We start from the raw sequence: 19,708 nt of genomic DNA, 5'->3' as shown, positions 1-19,708 counted from the left end.
TGATCATTCTTTTTTCATTTAGGCTTTTTGAGATGTTCCCAATAGATTGACATTTTGGGTGCATGCAAATTTATTTCATTGGAAAGATGCTCTTCTATACTATAAAATACCCTTGGCATGGATAAAACGAAAGTATATTTAAATTCAGATAAATTTAGCGTTAAAACTTTAATTTAAGTTAGCAATATTAATGCAATTTTGTGCATAAAACAAGGCATTTACCTTATGTTTCTGTGGTCACTTAGTACCAGAAAGGCCAACTCAATGGGTATTCTCTAGTCAGAATACTCGGATTCTAAAATTCCTACGCATTTTCGTAGATCTTATCAATCTAGGCTTCAATTAAAAACATAGCTAGCCTTGAAACACACCCCATACAGCCTATGGGACTTTAAAAAATTAAAATTTAATGCTTGAGTTCAATATAAACACATGGTCTCATAGACGCTTTCAGCAGATAAGAAATAACCGAACTCAGCATTGAATGGGGGCTTGAAGAGGGGCAGCTCTATATATAGATATGACGATGGACAGACTAACCAGCGAATTCTTAATCTCAAAGGTTATCACAAGCCAATTACTTCCGCCAATTTTGGCTGAATCAAAATGAAGCCCATCGAAGTGAGTATAAGTTTGCTGGGGAAATGCAAACCCAAAGAGATCACATTAATCCAAGCGAGACACACTTGAAAATGTATCCAAGAGATGTACAATTGCGTATCTTTATATGCTAATAAATGCCAGCACATTTGCCTAAAATGGGTCAAAAGTGTCCCCCATCCGATGGCGAAGACCGTGATGTTGTAATGCCCCCAGAAACTCATTTGTCGAAGGGGACGTCGACGGCTCCCCCTCCATGGAGAGGCGACCAGACCAAGTGATCGATTGACACGATCAAAGCGCTGATACGTAATGGAATAGACACTCGAATGAATGGCACTGGCGACGGGCTCCAAGCCCGGAGCTCCAAGTGCCCTGATCCGCCTCACAGATACCAGCACTCAGTGCTCACTGCTCAGTACTCACTTCTCAGTGTCGATCCTACATAAATATAGTACCATACATAAATATTCATGCTGCCTCCGGCCACATGCAAATGTATTGGAAATTGCTCGCCTTCTTCAATGAATTTCGAGTTCTGCTCAAGCTCTAGAGTTCCCGAGCGTTATTCGCAATCCAGCTGTTGTCGCGATCGGAAGCAAATCGGAAAACCTCCCTTGGAATCCTTAGACACACAGGCGAAGTATGTCTTTCAGCAAGGACTCGACCATTATTCGGATAAAGGATTTACATAGTGTGAAAAAAAATATAAATTGGGTCAAGGCAATCCCGATTATCATGTAAACTGTGAACTAAGACTACAAATTATTTTATTTTAAAAAGTGTTGTCTAAATCAAAAGTACTGTGAATATAAAAGAAAAATTATATGAATAGTGCAATTCAATGTCTTTAAAAAAAAAAAGTGAATATTAACAAATCGATAAATATTTTATTAAAGCTACAATTGCAAAATGAGATTCATCAAAAAGCATAAAATATAAAAGGAAACAAAGTTCAATTGAATAACAATCTTAAAAATTCTTGAAACATTTTAAAACAATTATTTTAAGGATATCCTAGGAAGTTGAGCTGTTAAGTAGGATGTTCTAAGTTCAACGCCAATTAAACGAATCACTTTTTCCGATTACATCATCGAAAAATATCAATGAAAGAAAAATGAAAAGTGATAAGCCTTAAAATTGACAGGCAGAATAAGCAAATAAAATACATAATAATATCGCAAGGATAATCAAAATGTTTTATTTCAAACCTTAAAATCCAACGTGATTGTTTACAAAAATAAAATAAATAATTTGGTTCAAGCAGTTAGATACAATTATAAATTGAGAAAACATTGGGAAAAGGAAAAGTGAAATTGAAAAAACAGGAAGTGAGAAAAAGAGTATTATGTACTTAATCGTATGTAAACATATATGAATAAATATATAAATATAATATAAAGCAAGTGTAAATAGTGTTTGTTAAATCCCCTCAATATCCTTTTTATATGATTGCCAGTTGCCAAGTTAAGCCCTGTTGATTAAAAGACCGCAGTTTAATTAGCTAACGATTACATCATTGCTAAGAATGAAATAGAACTCAAGATCGATTGTCTTTTTTTGGCATCGAACAACATCGTGCGTGCTCATTAGAAATACTATAAAAGTGATAACCCCTGTGAAACAGAGAGAAGGAGTGTGAACTAATAATAACACGCATGTACACAGTGTGTTGATAATACAATTTAATTTCATCCCATTCCACAGTTTGCTGGTTGTGTTGCGACGACGTCGACGCATTTCAATTGGATTCAGAGCTTAATTTATTGAAATGCTGCCCTTTCGCTTGGGCCTGCTGCTTGGCGCCTTGCTTTTCGTAGTGAGCGCAAATGGAGCCGCCATCGTAAGTTTTCGACTTGTCAATGCTAATAAATCCCTTGAGTCGGTGCCTCTGCGGATCTAGAGTAGTTCAATGCAAATGAACTCCACTCGATTTGTGGCCGATAAGACCTGATTTGACCAAGGTCAGTTTTTAGAAGCGGCATCGAATTGGGGGCACTTGCAGACACATGTGGAATGCTTGATGATTAAGCTGACATTAGCATTGAACTAACATAGATCGTTTCAACAACTTTCAGGAAAACACGCTGGCAACTGAAGACGAGATTGCTGCTGTGAATGACTTGCAGAGAGAGAAGAGAAGCGGCAGAGGCTAGTAAGTAAATTTCAATTAAATATAAATCTATACAAAAATCGAATAAAACTAATAAAACTCGAATAAAAGTTATAACATAATTGGAATATATAAGATTGTTTAAAGTAAATAAATAAACCTAATCTTGCCTTTCCTCAGTTCAAGGGGACAAACCCAGTCTCAGTACTTAAACTTCGGTAAACCCGAACAGGATGGCAAGGCCGAGGCGGAGGCCACCGAAAATGGATCTCGCTCAACTGTCTGTAAGTTCTATTATTATATTAAACTAGAGGGCCTGTGTCCGCTTCGCTGGCCAACACAATTTAACAACATAAAAGTCAATGTTGCAACATTTTTCAAATATATGGGGAAGTATAGAAAGATGGTTATTTAACACTTTTCCAGTTTGACTTCTCCACTTGCGCAGCACAATCCAGCCGTTTCTCTTTTAAACTTTAACGCACTGCAATATCGGTATATAGTCCAATATCTAAATTTTCATTATCACTGTAGTTCGCAGTGGGGTCATATTGGAATGCCAAGCGATTGAATGATGCCAATGATCTCCATGCGCTCATTTGTCTTTCTTCGCTTAAGTTTTGTGAATATACTTGTTGCTGGCTTGGATGTCTGTGGCCAATGTTTGCACGTCGTCCTCTAAGCATTTCGGACTATGGACAGAGTGGTGAATTTATCCTCAAATGCACGATCCACATAATTTTCACAGTTCAACTTAAATTGAATAAAAATTCTTTTTTTTTTTTTAACAATTTCACAGTGAACACAAAAATTGAGTTAAAATGCTAAGGGAGCGTGTTTGTCAGTGTGATGAGGTAGCAACTCACTTTATATGCGACAATATTGCAATTTTCTTACGGATCCCTAATTTTTTTCAAAATAAATTATAGCCTATTTAACTCCACGATAATATAGCTTTCTATCGGTGAAAGAATTTTTTAAATCGGACCAGTAGTTCAGGAGCCTATTCCCTGCAAACAAACAAACAAACAAACAAACAAACAAACAAACAAACAAACAAATTTTACCTCTTTATAATATTAGTATAGATAATATATATAAAATATATTTATAATTATATACCTACTTTAATTTATTTGTGTATTACCCTACTGACTGATTAAAAACTCTTTCAGCTGGCACCCATGGAATGGGCCAGGCCCAGAGTCAGTTTTCATCCGGCGACTGCAATGGATGTTCTGGCTACCAAACGGATTATCCTTCCTCCTCTGGCAGAATACTGGACGCCAGTAGATCAGATGGATCTGGCAGACCCGAATCTATTATAAGCTTACCGGGTAAGATTTTTTTTTAAATAAGAAGCCTTTCTTATTGCAATGGAACACCCCCTTCTATTTATGAACCAGGAATCCAAACGGGACCAGGATTCGGCGGACAGCCAGGAGTCGGAGGACAGACTGGAATCGGTGGTCAGCCAGGAATCGGAGGACAGACAGGCATCGGAGGACAACCAGGAATCGGAGGACAGCAAGGATTCGGGGGACGACCAGGAACTGGTGGACAGCCAGGAATCGGAGGACAACCAGGATTTGGCGGTCAGACCGGAATCGGAGGTCAACCAGGAATCGGTGGACAGCCAGGAATTGGTGGACAGCCAGGAATCGGTAGACAGCCAGGAATTGGAGGACAGACTGGTATCGGAGGACAGCCAGGAATTGGTGGACAGCCAGGAATTGGTGGACAGCCAGGAATCGGAGGTCAGCAAGGAATCGGAGGGCAGCAAGGAATCGGCGGTTCACTGCCCGGAACTGCAGGATCACAGCCCGGAATTAGTGGATCCCAGCCAGGATACGGACCTGGAACTCAGCCAGGGGCTGGAGGAAGTCAGCCAGGAATTGGTGGAGCTCAGCCTGGATATGGATCTCAGCCAGGAATCGGAGGCTCAGCAGGTGGACAACCTGGTTACGGAAGCCAACCCGGAGTTGGTGGACAGACAGGAATCGGAGGTGGACAACCCGGAATTGGAGGCCAGCCTGGAGTGGGGCAGCCAGGAAGCCAAGCCGGAATTGGTGGATCTCAACCTGGATATGGTTCGCAACCGGGAGTTGGAGGTCAAACTGGAGTTGGTCAACCCGGAATTGGAACCCAACCTGGAGTTGGAGGAAGCCAAACAGGAATTGGTGGATCTCAGCCCGGAATCGGTGGTGCTCAGCCAGGCTATGGAACACAGCCAGGTTACGGAACTCAGCCCGGAGTTGGAGGACAGACGGGAATAAGTGGTGGACAACCTGGATACGGCTCACGTCCAGGAGCTGACGGAGGATCTGGAGTTGGCGGTCAGCCCGGATACGGAACTCAACCTGGAGTGGGAGGCACGCAGCCAGGTGTCGGAGGTGGTCAACCTGGATACGGAGCTCAGCCAGGCACTGGAGGGCAAGCTGGAGTTGGCGGCGGCCAGCCGGGATATGGAACCCAACCTGGAGTTGGGGGACAGACGGGAATTGGAGGACAACAGCCCGGATATGGACAACCCGGCTATGGAAGTCAGCCAGGAGTTGGCGGACAGACAGGAATCGGAGGCGGACAACCCGGTTATGGAACACAGCCCGGAGTTGGAGGAGCTCAACCAGGAATTGGCGGAGGTCAACCGGGAATTGGTGGATCTCAGCCAGGATACGGAGGACAACCTGGTGTTGCAAGGCAACCCGGATACGGAACTCAGACTGGAGGTGGAGGTACACAGCCAGGAATAAGTGGAGGTCAGCCCGGCATTGGTGGAGGTCAGCCAGGATATGGTTCACAGACTGGAGTCGGAGGACAACAGCCTGGATACGGAACTCAGCCGGGAGTTGGAGGACAAACTGGAACTGGTCAACCCGGGTATGGTACTCAACCCGGATACGGATCTCAAACAGGAATTGGCGGTCAACCTGGAGTAAGTGGTGGACAGTCCGGATATGGAACCCAACCTGGAGGTGGATATGGTGCTCAACCTGGATATGGAGCACAGCCCGGAGTCGGAGGACAAGCTGGAGTTGGGCAACCCGGATACGGCACTCAACCTGGAGTTGGTGTAGGCCAAGCCGGAGTAGGGGGATCTCAACCTGGATATGGTGGTCAAACTGGAGTCGGAGGACAACAACCCGGATACGGAGCGCAACCCGGAGTTGGTGGACCAACTGGAGCTGGTCAGCCCGGGTATGGAGGTCCCGGATATGGCACACAGACAGGAGTTGGGCCCGGATCCGGATTACAGCAGGGAGTTGGTGGTCAAGGTGGATATGGACAACCTACTTATGGAGGCCAACCCTCCGCTCCCGGATATTTAACTCAGCCAGGAGCTGGTGGCCAGCAGACTGGAGTGAGCGGCGGACAACCCGGATACGGTGCGCAACCTGGAACTGCGGGATCTCCCGGATATGGAACGCAGCCTGGTTATGGCACTCAGCCTGGTTATGGAGCTCAGCCTGGAGTTGGAGGAAGTCAACCGGGAGCTGGTGTCTCCCAACCTGGATATGGAACTCAGACTGGAATCGGAGGACAGCCCGGAGTGGGTCAAACTGGAATCGGAGGACAGCCCGGAGTGGGTCAAACTGGATACGGAGTACAACCCGGAGTTGGCGGACAGACGGGAACTGGGGTAGCGCCTGGATATGGAACTCAACCGGGAGTTGGAGGAAGCCAAACAGGAATCGGAGGATCCCAACCAGGTTACGGAACTTCACCTGGATATGGATCTCAGCCGGGTGTTGGAGGACAACAGCAAGGATATGGAACTCAACCTGGAGTTGGCGGACAGACTGGAGTCTATGGAACTCAGCCGGGAGTTGGTGGAAGCCAAACCGGAATCGGTGGAGCTCAGCCGGGATACGGAACTCAGCCAGGATACGGAGCACAGCCAGGAGTCGGAGGACAAGTTGGAATCGGTCAGCCCGGATACGGCACTCAACCCGGAGTTGGTGTAGGCCAAGCCGGAATCGGTGGATCTCTGCCTGGATATGGTACTCAACCCGGAGTCGGAGGGCAAGCTGGAGTTGGACAGCCCGGATACGGAACCCAGCCCGGAGTTGGTGGCACACAGACTGGAATTGGAGCAGGTCAAACTGGTATTGGTGGAGCCCAACCTGGGTACGGTACTCAACCTGGATTCGGAGGACAGCCAGGAGTTGGTGGACAAGCTGGAGTCGGTCAACCCGGTTACGGCACTCAGCCTGGAGTTGGTGTGGGCCAAGCAGGCATTGGTGGATCTCAGCCCGGTTATGGTACCCAGCCTGGAGTTGGTGGTCAACCTGGATACGGAACTCAACAAGGTGTTGGAGGACAACCTGGATATGGAGCTCAGCCAGGCACTGGAGGGCAAGCTGGAGTTGGTGGCGGCCAGCCGGGATATGGAGTCCAACCTGGAGTTGGGGGACAGACGGGAATCGGAGGCGGACAACCCGGTTATGGGACCCAGCCTGGAGTTGGAGGAGTCCAACCGGGAACTGGAGCAGGTCAGCCTGGATACGGAACTCAAACTGGCTATGGCACTCAGCCAGGAGCTGGTGGCCAACAGCCTGGATACGGACAACCCGGTTACGGGACTCAGACGGGATTTGGTGGACAGACGGGGGTTGGTGGACAAACGGGAGTTGGTGGACAAGCTGGAGTCGGTCAACCTGGATATGGAGGACAGTCTGGAGTTGGTGGACAGGCGGAAACCGGCTACGGAACCCAGCCAGGAGTCGGGGGACAACCAGGAGTGGGCGGCGGACAACCCGGCTACGGAGTGCAACCCGGAGTAGGCGGAACAGGTGTGGGAACTGGAGTGGGTCAGCCAGGATATGGAGTCCAGACAGGACAGCCAGGTGCCGGTGGACAAATCGGAGCACCTGGACGCTACACAGCTGGTACTGGAGTAGTTCCTGGAGCTGGAGGAGTTGGAGGCTCTAGCGGAGTTGGTGAGTAGCTAAAACAGGTTAAAACATTAGGAGCATTAACCCACTATAATCCTTAACAGGTGTTCCAGCTGCTAGCGGTACTGGTGGAGCAGACGACGCCTTCTCCCAGGCGGAGTCTTCCATTGGCGACGGACAGGCCTCGGCCAGTGCCCAGGGCCAGAAGAACGGAGGCACGGCCAAGACGCAGGTGTCGGGAACGTACAGCTCCGGCGGAACCTTCAGCGCCAGCGCCATGACTTCGGATGCGGATCGCGCGGCCAGCGCCCAGGTGACCGGAAACGCCGACGGAGCCGTGAGCCAGTCGCAGGGATCTGGAGGACAGGCCCAGTCGCAGGCCCAGGTGCAGGTGGCCAAGGATGGCGGCACCAAGGCCTCCTCGCAGAGCGGCGGCATCATCCAGCAGAGCCAGAGCGAGGTGCACGCCAATGACAAGGGTGGACTGGCGGATGCTCAGTCCAGTGGACCTGGACAGACCTCCTCGCAGGCGCAGATCGGTTTCCGTCCCGGTCAGGATGCCGGTCCAACGGCTGCCGACGGCGGTGGTCAGGCCTCCTCCTCATCGGGCACCCACTCTAGTCAGAGTAGTTCGCAGATCCACGGAACATCTAGGTAGTAAAGAAATTCTGGAGTACTCTGGAAATGCCTCTTACTTGATGGTTTCCATTTCAGCTTTGGTGTTTCGTATCATGGTGCTGCACAATCCGCATCCGGAACCAAGGAGCAGGTGGCCTCCTACAGGGAGCAGAACCGAGAGCTCTTCAACACCATCAGTCAGTTCGGCAACAACGGCAATGCGTGAGTAATTCCAAAAGAAATATCTTTAAATATTAATTAAATTGGAATAAATTTGGCATAAAAAAAATTAAATTAAAGAAACAAATTTAAAAAAAAGCAAGCATATTTAAAAATTCAACTTAACAAAATATTTGTCATTCACAGTTTTTGATATATTTAATGCAGTCTCATTATTGTTTATTGTGATCATCAAATATTTATTTAAATATCATTATCAAGTTTCAATTTTTGTTATTAATAAATAAAAAACTATTTGAACAAGACTTATTAACTTATTTAAAAGGGAAGACTGTGATTGTAAGTTTTTTTGGCAATAGATTTATTTTGATTTCTTAAACTTGGCAAGTTGACTATCATTATATGTTTTTATTCCTTTCAGGGTTACTGATCGTGCTGATGCTGTCTACAGTGGACCGGCTCTCACTGATGACTCCAACGTGTTGCCCGAATCGCTTCTGAAGTCAACCAAATCGAAGGAGGAACCCAGGCAGCCCGAGGGAAAGCTCGAACAGCCGGAGCCCGCTCACTACGAGGATGGCGACGAGGAGGACCAGGACGACTACGATGAGGACGAGTACTACAACGAGAAGCCGGTGAAGCTGGAGGAGAGTCCCGAGCCGGCGAGCATTGTCAAGGAACCGGAGCCATCTCCGGCAACCAAGGCCTTCGAGCAATCCTCTCCTTCTCAAAGCCAAAAGGCCGTTGTGGTTCCGGTGGCCGGAGACCAATACCAACTGGTGCAGAAGCAGAACGGCAAGGTGAGCGTCCATACCGAACCCTCGACCACCGAGGCTGTGCCACCGGGATTCCGAGGCACCGTCAATGTGGAGAAGAAGTACCACACCAAGGCCTTGGAGCTTCCCACTCCCAAGAGGGTGGAGATCGCCGCCCCCGAAGAGGAGGGTCCGGTTCGTGGGGATAAGCCGGTTCCCCGGGCTCCGGATAGCTATGTGACCGTCACCAAGTCGGTGACCGGCAGCATGGACAACAGCAAGAACCCGCCGCAGGAGAACAAGAACTTCCAGTCGACCTACTACACCAAGTCCTCCACCTGCGGCTACTTCACCTTCTCCTGCAACATTGTCTACGGCGCCAATGGCAGGAGCAAGATCTGCCGGCCCAAGGCCACGACCAATGGCAAATGCTAGGGGATCCCTGGACCCAAGGATCCCAACTTTAACCCACCCATATTATAGTAGATCAGTTTTAAAGGGGCTCAATTGTAGGACAGCTTAACCGAGTGCCATCTACAAACACCTATTTGTATTTCGATGCAGCTTGATCTTAAGCATTTAAGTGTTTTTCGCAAATAATTTTAGAGTTTTACTGCCACTTCTTAAATACTTCGTACGATTTGCCAATGTAATTAATATTTAATAACAAACCACAAAAAACAAGTCATTTGCTGTATCTTTAAAGCCATTAAACACAAATCTTATCGCACGTAAGTAGCTGGGAGTTCCAATAGAGATATTGCGGACAGGTCTTCACAAAGGGCAGATAATCACACTGAATGAAGCGGGTGCAATCACCTGGATAAGCGATCAACTGTCCGAGTTGCTTGTTACAAACTCCTGAAAGATTCTGCTTTTCTGGTTCCAGTTTTTGGTTCGAAATCGGGTTAATACCCTCGACGTCATTCCAATTCGGTATCGTTAAGGTAGAGGAACAGCCGGCGACACTTTTCAAATCACATTGTTGCCTTTGGGAGTTCCAGTGAAATTCCGGCGGACATTTCAGCTCACGTGTTTCGTAGAATCGGCTGCAATCATTGGGAAAGGACTCTCTAATTACAACTTGTGCCACACAGAGCCCAATGTACAGTACACATAATGAGAATGTCCGGGAAAAATTGTTTGCCACTAAAAAATAAGAAAGTTAGAGTGACATTAAATAAATTCATTTCTTATACTGTTTTATTGCTCCGCAAAGTTTCTCTAGTTCATCTGAGACTTATTCACTGATCGTTGGGACTCTTTTATATCGTTGCTTATCAAATAGCCATTATTGACAAATAAATATCGATTCTTCAGTTGCTTCAACCAATTATTTGTTTTATATATCTCATTCGTCCTTGAATCTTATCTTATTTTATGTCCGGTCAAGTGGAAAAGAAAATAATTACGATTATTAATTCTTAGTAATAGTAAAAGTATGACATTTACAGAGGCTTCCGATTGGTTGCATAGGTAATCTTATTTTCTAGAATCGGATTCTTCGAGTAAACTTTCTTAGCTTCTCAGGAATGTTTTAAGATAAATAAAAGAGCTTGAACTTGATAACAATCGCCAGCAAAATGTGAGTATAAAAGGCGCAACTCCATCTAGGCATTCCACTCACTTTTTCAGTGCGCATTGACTGGATAAAATAAAAAGTAATTAAGGAGCGAAAAACAGTTGAGCTCTGATTATAATTTAATTTACTATTTTCAGTGCGGCGAGGACCTACTTTTGTGTACCTAGTTTTGGTGGCTTTCTTGTCCGCTGTTAAGGGCGAAGTAAGTAAACCAAGCAATTGAATGCAAATCTTTATAAGAAAACCCTGTTCCTAGTATACAATTTTAGCTGAACCCGTAACAACTGTGCATTGCCCACCTTATGATGATCCCAATCATGTGGTCATGTTGCCATATCCCAACGATTGTCGCAAGTATTACACATGCCTAAGGGGACAGGCCTTCGAGCGGCAATGTCCTTCGAACTTGTTCTGGAGCCAGTTAACCTACCGATGTGACTACGCTGAGTACTCCGATTGCACCTCGGACAATCCGCCAAAACCCAACAACGATGTGCAGTATTCTGCATTTCCCGGAGACTGCAGTCGATTCTACGAGACACGAGTCCATCATTGCGAACAGAACTTCCTCTGGAGCCAACAATTCCAGCGCTGTGTGGCACCCCAGTATGCGAGTTGCCAGGACAATCCTGTTTCAGTTCCCCCTGTTACCCCACCCACTGATCTTATACCCACTGCTGCCACTCCGCCATCCGCAGGATATACTCCCACTGATTCTGGTCGGTTACCAATTGATGCCCAAGCCCGGTGCCAAGGCATTTCAAATGCCTACATTCCGTATCCCGCCGATTGCCACAAGTTTATTTACTGCGGACCAACGGCCACCGTCTTAACTTGTCCGGGAAATCTTTACTGGAACCCAAGCCAACTTTCGTGCAACACATCCAACGCTGATTGCCAGTACCCCCAGTGAAACTAAAGCCTTGCAGATAAGACATTTTATTAATATTGTTTATAAAAAGCATACAATTTAAAAATTCTGCATAAAAAAAAATACAAAAAAAAAAAGAGTTTTGTCGATTTCAAAGACTGTTAAGGGAGAGGGTTGTCTTTTCTAAATCAGATTTAGTTATGCAATCACCTATTTTTGGTTGCTAAAATCCTGAGAAAAACGGGAAAAGGACGTTATCTTCAGCGAGCCGAATATTATATTCCCATGTACATTACAAGTGTCGAGAAAAATGCATAAAGGCTAATCAACATTGAAGTAAATACGATTCTTTTATTTATTTATCCATATTTTCACCGGTTATTTCTATAGAAGCGGTTGTATCATAAAAATAAATTTTTGTATTTTTGTTTTGTAACCTTATTTCAGGTCATGGCTGTTTGTTAAAGAAGTACAACTCAATTCTGTGGCTTTAAAACGAAAACCAATTTGCAATCCTTTTAAAAGACTGCCAAAGTGAAACGGTCTGCCCATTTGAGTACTTTCTCGTTAACAAATTAGTAGAAAGAAGTCTTAAGCCACTGGGTTTGCAGTTAGCCAGTTCAGCATCCATGCAGGTCAAAACTGTGGGACTGAATTCCTCGTTCTCCGGACAAGCGTAACCCACTGGAATGGGATCCCGGCAAACAATGTACTTGCTGCAGTTCCCGGGGTAAGGAACCAAAGATCCTTCGCCTTTGCCCTCACAAAAGCCATCCTGCGACGGCAATGTGGTTGTTGTGATGGGAAAGGCAGTTGTAGTTGTGGCAGGAATCGAACAATTCGCGTACCACGGAGCCATACACCTTTCCAAAGAGGCACTGAACTCCTGACCTTCGCGGCAGTCGTAGACCTTTGGAGTGGGCCAAACACATTGTATAAACTTTGTACAGTCATCCGGATAGGGAACCAGTTTTCCCTCAGCAGCTCCTTCACAAGGATCTACTTCGGTTTTTGGAGTACTTTCGGTGGTGACTGTGGTCGATTCCTGTGTGGTTTCTGTAACAACAGTGGTGAAGGATTCACGACAGGCTTCCGGTGAGACATCAAAGCCGCATTCTCCACTCAAAGGATCGAAAAACTCGCCACTGCTGCAGATCCCCATCATATAAGAACTATCATCCACGCATTTTATAAACCATTGGCAATTTTCCTGGTAGGGCAAGTTATTACCAGAGTTATTAAAGCAGATCGAATCTTCTGGACTGAGAGTTGTAAGGTCAGGATATGCAGTTGTGGTATCATCTTTGGGACACTCGCTCGATTCCCATTCCACACAATTTTGCAGCTCTTCATTGAAAAACAATCCTTCTGGACAGTAAAATGCTATTGGCACTGGACTAGCACACAATATATATTTGCTGCAGTCCTCGGGATAAGTGGCATAATAACCATCGATCTGTCCAGTACAAATACCTGAAGTATCCGATGGTATTTCTGTTGTTTCCTCTGGATAAATTGTGGGTAAGGTGGTCAACCAAGTGGATGCAATTGTTGTTGGAGAAGTGGTTGCAGGACTTGTCGTGGATTCAGTTTCCTTACAAGCCGTTGGTGAAACTTCGGGTCCACAATTTCCAGTTTGCGGATCGAAATAGGCATTATAAATGCAATTAGCCACGGAGGATTCGCCATTTCCCATGCACACAATATATTGTTTGCAATTCGTCACCATTGGAAAAGATACTCCCAACTCCTGATCGGCACAGGGATTACTCGAATGAGTTGTGGCAACTGTTGTGGTGATTGTTTCTGATTCCTGGCAAGCAGTTGGCGATACATTTGGTCCACAGTCGCCAGTTTTTGGATCGAACCAGGCATTTGATGGACATTTTGCTGTAGTCGACTGGCCACTTCCTAGGCATAAAAGATACATTTGGCAGTTGGTTTTCAGTGGGAAACTTGCTCCCAGTTCCTGATTTTCACAGGGATTCACTTCGGTGACTTCCGTTGTTTTGGGAGCATCTGTGGTAGAAATTGGAGTGGTAGAAAGAGAAGCAGTTGTAGCCACCAAATCTCTGCAAGCTTTGGGTGATATTTCAGGACCGCAATTGCCGCTCATCGGATTAAACCAATTTTCAACGGGACAGGGCAGAATTATGTAGGAATTGTTTCCCCAGCAGTAGTAATATTCTTGACAATTTTCAATATACGGATAGGTTGTTCCTGCTTTTTGACCCTCGCATTTTGTAAAGGATTCCTCAACATTCCCTGTTGTTGTCAAAGGATCCTCGGTAGTTCGGTCACCGTAGCACAACACATTATCCTTATCATCACAAACTTTAAGATCGGGATTGAAAAGCAATTCACCAGGACATCTATACACTTCACTTTGCTGGTTTACACAAACAATGAATTCATTACATTTATCAGCGGAGGGAATCAAAGTGTTGTTTTTTACGCCCTCACAGGGATTCTCTGGTGGTAATTCCGTGGATGGAGGTGTTGGATATGGCATCGGATTGCAATCGACTGCTTCTGGAGTATCGCAGATGCGCAAAGGACTGTTGAAAAGTTTTCCATCCGGACAGTACTCCAAATCGGCGCATGAATCATTACAAGATATATATGCGCTGCAGTCATACGGATATTGATAAAATCCATTCGATAAGGTTAGACAATATGAGGAATCCATTTCCGAAGAAGTCAAACACTCTGGTGAATTGGATTCCGACAACGATAATTGTGTGCTTAGATCAACAGTTTTCCTTGGAATTTGGCTACCGGCACAGAAAACACTTGCCAAGATCCAAAAAATAAATGGAAAATATGCAAGTTCTATAAATAAAAAAAATATATATTAATATTTTTTTAAATATTATGGAACAAAGTACGAGGATAAAGCAATTAATTATATTACCTCTCATTGCGTAGATTTTTGTAAGATTTGATTGAAAGGGTAATGCCATAAAAAATATAAATATAATACAATCTTTAAATTGCTTTAAAAATATTTCTTTTGAGGTAGTTTTGGGATGTTTATATTCCCACGTCTTGGAATTAACTGAATCGGTTTCGACTTTTTTGGCAATTTCTAAGCAATAACAACTGATAAACGATTTCCAATCGTACTTTTTTTCTAAAAATGACTAATAAATTTGATAACATTCTACTAGAAGCAACAAGAAAGAAAACACATGCCTTTTGGTCAAGGAAATAGACAACGGCTAATTAATAATCACCAAAGATTAACATCTTTCCACTTCTGATTTCATTTTAATTAATTTCAGTGAGATTCCACAGAAACTTGGCTCCATTCTCTTCATGTGCCACTTAAATTCTACAAAATCAACAGGTTGTATTCTTCGGAATTCGTCACCTACTTTTAGGCTTTGATGGGTGTTTATCATTTACAAAAACAATTTATGAAATCATAAACTAGACCAATTGCTTTAACACAATTTAAAAAGCTAAAGCTGCAGAAAAAAAAAACTTTTTTAACTTTTAATTTTCTTTAACTAAGTACAATTCTTTGAGCCATGAAAGGTGTTCCACTCTAAAATTGTGGTCTTTAACCTCAGCCTGAGTACATACGTATACATTTACCATTTTTTTTTGAGACATTACATATGTTCTGAATGAACGCTTATCAATTCCCAGTAAAATTATATAGATGGTACGTATTCGAGCACCTATCTCACTAGTACGATACAATCAATGAATTCGACATTACATATTGGCATATCATGCAAATTTCCCATAGATGATATTCTATATAAACGCAGTTCGATGAGCGGAAAGTTTCAGTTCGATTAAACATTCGATAGCGTCAGACAAAATGAAGCTATTCGGGCTGATTTGGGGAATTCTTATACTCCAAGAAAGTACACTGGCTGCAATACAAGTATGTTTTGGAAATAAATACACAAAAGTAGATAAAGTAACCATGTTTAAATTTGAAGGACGGGTTCGCATTCAAGACGGCAATGTGCGATGGCAAAAATGGTGGACTTTTACCCATGTTCGGAAATTGCAAAGGATATTATGTGTGTGCGGATGGAAGGGCTGTGATCGGAACTTGCGATGAGAATACCTTGTTTAATCCCTTGACTTTACATTGCGATAAGGCTGATGAAGTCGACTGTATTTTTGATGCCCAGGGTGCATTGACCAGTGACAATGAATCGAGTTCAGAAAGTGATGAAGATGATGATGAAGTGATTGTTAAAACTGATCCTCCTGTGACTGTCAAACCAGTAAAGAAACAAACTTCTGCAAAACAGGATGTAGAAGTCTCTGATGTTCTGAGTAGAATGTGTGCTGGCAAGAAGGATGGAGTGATGCTGGCGAAGAAAGGATCCTGTGAGGAATACTTTGTCTGCAAGGCGAAGAAACCCCATCTTCGCCAATGTTCTGGTCAGCAACACTTTAGTCCCAGTCGTCGAATTTGCATGAAGCCATCGGAAGCCAAGTGTTCGGCTGCAAAGGAATCTGTCCAACTGGATGGACCTGCCACCACTGGAGGAATGTGCTCCGAGGAAAAGGAGAACTCACTCGTCGCCCATCGAAGTGATTGCGGCAAGTTCATGCTCTGCAGCAACATGATGTTCCTGGTGATGGATTGCCCCTCTGGATTGCACTTCAATGCTGCATCCTCGCGATGCGATTACCCCAGGATTGCCAAATGCCAGACGCAGCAAAAGAAATCCAAGAAACTTGTTCGAAAGCCCAAACGATTGTAACTCATTTTTATGAGACCGAAAATAAAATGTTTGATATGGAATTATTGTAAAAGGTTAAAACGACTTTTACAGATATTTTTCAGTGGGTATTTCTTTAATATTTATTTCTTGTAAAGTCATTACTTCCTTTACCAAAAATTAAAGTTCTTAACTTTATACAAATGCGACTTTTCGAATAAGAGTACTTAAGGCATATATCAATTTTATACAATTTAAACGAAAACCTTTACGTGTATCTGAACTTTAATAATAATAATATGTAAAATGTTTTAGGCTAAATTCAAAACTACCTTCCAAGAAAGGAAAAACCAAAAAAAATACAATTTTTTTGGCAAAATCAAGAAAATTTCTTTATTTAATTGATGTGAAAAAAAATATTTTATGAGAAACTTAAATAACTTTTTTTATTTGGGAAGCTGTAAACATTTAACTTGAAAATCGTTGGGTTTTGGCTTCAAAAAAAATTGATTATCAAAAAATTGGAAAGCCCTTAAAACCTGTGATACAATCACCCAAAAAATTGCGCTGCTTAAGACAAAATTTATTGTGGCATTCACTCTACACAATCTACATTATCGGGCCAGTCGCAGGAGTTGACCGCCTTGTTGAAGAGCAGCCCCGAGGAGCAGCTGAAGTTCACCTCGCACTCGCACTGGCAGACGACGTAGGAGGAGCTGCACTTGCCGCTGGGATCGGGGAGCATGGTGCCGTCCCGCTTGCCCACGCACTCGCCCTGGCTCTCGCAGTAGGTTCCCGAGGGACCGGCGGTGGGTCCACTGGGCGGAGCGGATCCGTCGTCGCAGCCCACGTTCTCGGGATAGTCGCACTGGTCCGTCTTGTTGTTGAACTGCAGGTTGTACTGGCACCTCTGCTCGATTTTAGCGCCATCCACGCAATAGAAGAAGGCCGAGCAGTTGTTCTCCACCGGCCAGATGGAGTTGTTGGGCACGTCGCAGCAATCGGGATCACAGGTCTTGGGTATACACACGCCATCCGTGTCCACCTCGCACTCCTTCGACGTGGCATTGAAGAACTCCTTCGCGGAACACTGCCTGGCCACATAGTCGCCGTGTATGCACTCCAGATAACCGGTGCAATCGGCGGGGTTCTCCCTCACCGCACCCTCAGTGCAGGTGGCGTTGCCGTGGCACTCGCCATTGTCCTTCTCGCAGATGGTGGACTTGTTATTCCAGTACTCGCCGCTGGCACAGGACATCACCTGGTACTTTCCACCGGCGCAGATCTGGTACTTGGCACAGTCGCTGGGCTCGGCCTTCTTCGCGCCCTCGGTGCAATTCAGACAGACTCCATCGGTGTCCTGGACACAAGTCTTCAGGGTCGTATTGAAGTAAGCTCCGTCAGGGCACTTCTTTGCCACGAGGCTTCCATTCGAACAGATCAGGTAACCAGCGCAATCTGAAGTATCTCTTTCGAGTTCGCCTTCAGTACATGAGGATGAATTGCCATTGCATTGACCCTTGTCTTCCTCACAAAGCTTCGTCTGGTTGTTCCAGTAATCTCCGTCATCGCAGGACTTTGTAACATACTTTCCACCTGTGCAAACCTTGTACTTGGTACAGTCGGATGGTTCGGGCTCCAAGGTTCCCTCCGTGCAATTCAGGCAGACTCCCTTCTCATCGGGAATGCAGGTTTGAGTGGAATTATTGAAGTAAGCTCCGTCGGCACACTGCTTTTCCACCAGACTGCCATTCGAACAGATCAGGTAACCAGCACAATTGTTAGGATCTTCTTCGATAACGCCTTCAGTGCAATTAGATCCATTGCCATTGCATTGACCATTATCTTTCTCACAAACCTTCGTCTTGTTGTTCCAGTAATCCCCGTCATCACAAGACTTTGTGACATACTTTCCACCTGTGCAAACCTTGAACTTGGTGCAGTCAGATGGCTCCGGTTCCAAGGATCCCTCTGTGCAATTCAGGCAAACTCCCTTCTCATCGGGAATGCAGGTCTTATAGGTTTCATTGAAATAAGCTCTTTCGGGGCAACTCTGTGGATAAAGGATTCCATTCGAACAGATCAAGTAACCCGCACAATCCGTGGGATCCACCTCGGTTTCCCCCTCCTTGCAGGGTGGAGTGGGATTGCACTGACCCTCGTCCAATTCACACTTCCCGATCTCGGAATCCCAGTACTCTCCGCTGGGACAGGACTTGGACACGTATTTGCCATTGAGGCAAATCAGAAAGCTGGCACAATCATTGGGATCCTCCTTTTCGTTTCCCTCAGTGCAATTAACGCAAACTCCACACGTGTCCACAACGCACTTGTTCTGGGTCGAATTGAAGTAGTTTCCATCCGAACAAATTTGATTTACCCAAGTGCCGTTCACACACTCCAAATAACCTGCACAATCGTCGGGATTTGGTTCGATTTCTCCACATTTGCAACTTGGCGCTTGGCACTGGCCACTGTCCTTCTCGCAGAGTTCGATTTCCGAGTTCCAGTAGTCGCCACTTCCGCAGGACTTGGACACGAACTCGCCATGGCAGCAGACTTGATACTTGGTGCAGTCCTCCTCATCGACCTTCGTCTCGCCCTCCTTGCAACACTCGGCGTTTAGAGAACCCACAAAAAGGGAGATCACGAGGCACAGGGAAACTCCTGGGGGGAAGCTCGGGTTTAAGATCCATCCATGGTGTGTTTGAAAGTCTAGTCTTACCATAATGTTTTCTTCTGGATTGAGCCATCTTTGCACTGCGCATTTCCAACGCTCACTGATGACTCTTCGGTCCATATCTCCTTTTATATTTACCGGCAATTAAAATAATGAAATGCCTTTTCCTGCTTCACAGCATGTGCCGGTGATACTGTGAAATCTTTCGCGATATTATCAGCATATATTTACAGTAGTTATACAAGCAATTGATATTGTCACTATTTATAAAACCCAGCGGAGAGCGGAGAATCCGTGAACTGGCAGAGTGCAGAAGGAAATATCTGTCATGCTTCCTCTGCAATTTCTGCAAACATATTTCCACTTCCACCAAAAAAAAAGAAAGAAATATTTGGAGGAGAACCTAATTGAAAGTGTTTTGGGTGGTAGTGTATTTTGACTTCGGTGCAAAGTATACTTATACTTTACAAACAAAAGAAAATTTTTTATCCTTTTAAAAAACCCACAGTTTTAAAAATGTTAAAAAAAAAAACAAATTTTCGTAAGAAGACTTCTATCAGGATTTTAAGTCTTATCAAAATGAAAACTAAAACAATTTATGGCGCCATACTGTTAATATTATTTCCTTCTTATCTTACAAAAGTAAAATGCTGTACAGATCAAAATTAAGGGAAGTATTAGACTCATTGATTTTTAAGCGATAAAAAATAATGATAAAAC

At 44.7% G+C, this 19,708-nt stretch overlaps 4 protein-coding genes across 4 annotated transcripts; 2 read left to right on the top strand and 2 right to left on the bottom strand.

Annotated features, from left to right (window-relative positions):
• Nucleotides 1–679: 679 nt before the first annotated feature.
• On the top strand, nt 680–9,845 carry LOC108100640 (uncharacterized PE-PGRS family protein PE_PGRS54). Its single transcript, XM_017204643.2, has 9 exons — nt 680–1,243; nt 2,308–2,443; nt 2,679–2,755; nt 2,894–2,997; nt 3,889–4,050; nt 4,120–7,653; nt 7,713–8,262; nt 8,323–8,448; nt 8,828–9,845. Exons 2-9 carry the CDS (start codon nt 2,372–2,374, stop codon nt 9,594–9,596), a joined length of 5,394 nt encoding a protein of 1,797 aa, XP_017060132.2. The 5' UTR covers nt 680–1,243; nt 2,308–2,371; the 3' UTR covers nt 9,597–9,845.
• A 14-nt stretch (nt 9,846–9,859) lies between these two features.
• On the bottom strand, nt 9,860–10,635 carry LOC108100138 (peritrophin-1). Its single transcript, XM_017203891.1, has 2 exons — nt 10,614–10,635; nt 9,860–10,310 (listed from the first exon to the last, which is right to left on the bottom strand). Exons 1-2 carry the CDS (start codon nt 10,633–10,635, stop codon nt 9,871–9,873), a joined length of 462 nt encoding a protein of 153 aa, XP_017059380.1. The 3' UTR covers nt 9,860–9,870.
• Nucleotides 10,636–11,068: 433 nt separating this feature from the next.
• Nucleotides 11,069–11,656, top strand: LOC108100139 (peritrophin-1). Its single transcript, XM_017203892.2, has one exon. It carries the CDS (start codon nt 11,069–11,071, stop codon nt 11,654–11,656), a length of 588 nt encoding a protein of 195 aa, XP_017059381.1.
• Nucleotides 11,657–11,969: 313 nt separating this feature from the next.
• LOC108100140 lies at nt 11,970–19,075 on the bottom strand. The gene is made up of 3 exons (XM_017203893.1): nt 19,034–19,075; nt 16,908–18,975; nt 11,970–14,388 (listed from the first exon to the last, which is right to left on the bottom strand). Exons 1-3 carry the CDS (start codon nt 19,059–19,061, stop codon nt 12,105–12,107), a joined length of 4,380 nt encoding a protein of 1,459 aa, XP_017059382.1. The 5' UTR covers nt 19,062–19,075; the 3' UTR covers nt 11,970–12,104.
• Nucleotides 19,076–19,708: the final 633 nt, after the last annotated feature.

The sequence above is a fragment of the Drosophila ficusphila genome, unplaced genomic scaffold, assembly GCF_018152265.1.
Source record: "Drosophila ficusphila isolate 14025-0441.05 unplaced genomic scaffold, ASM1815226v1 contig_286, whole genome shotgun sequence".
Lineage (NCBI taxonomy): Eukaryota > Metazoa > Arthropoda > Insecta > Diptera > Drosophilidae > Drosophila > Drosophila ficusphila.
The sequence above is the reverse complement of the archived record's forward strand: the minus strand, read 5'-3'. Positions and strand labels throughout refer to the sequence as shown.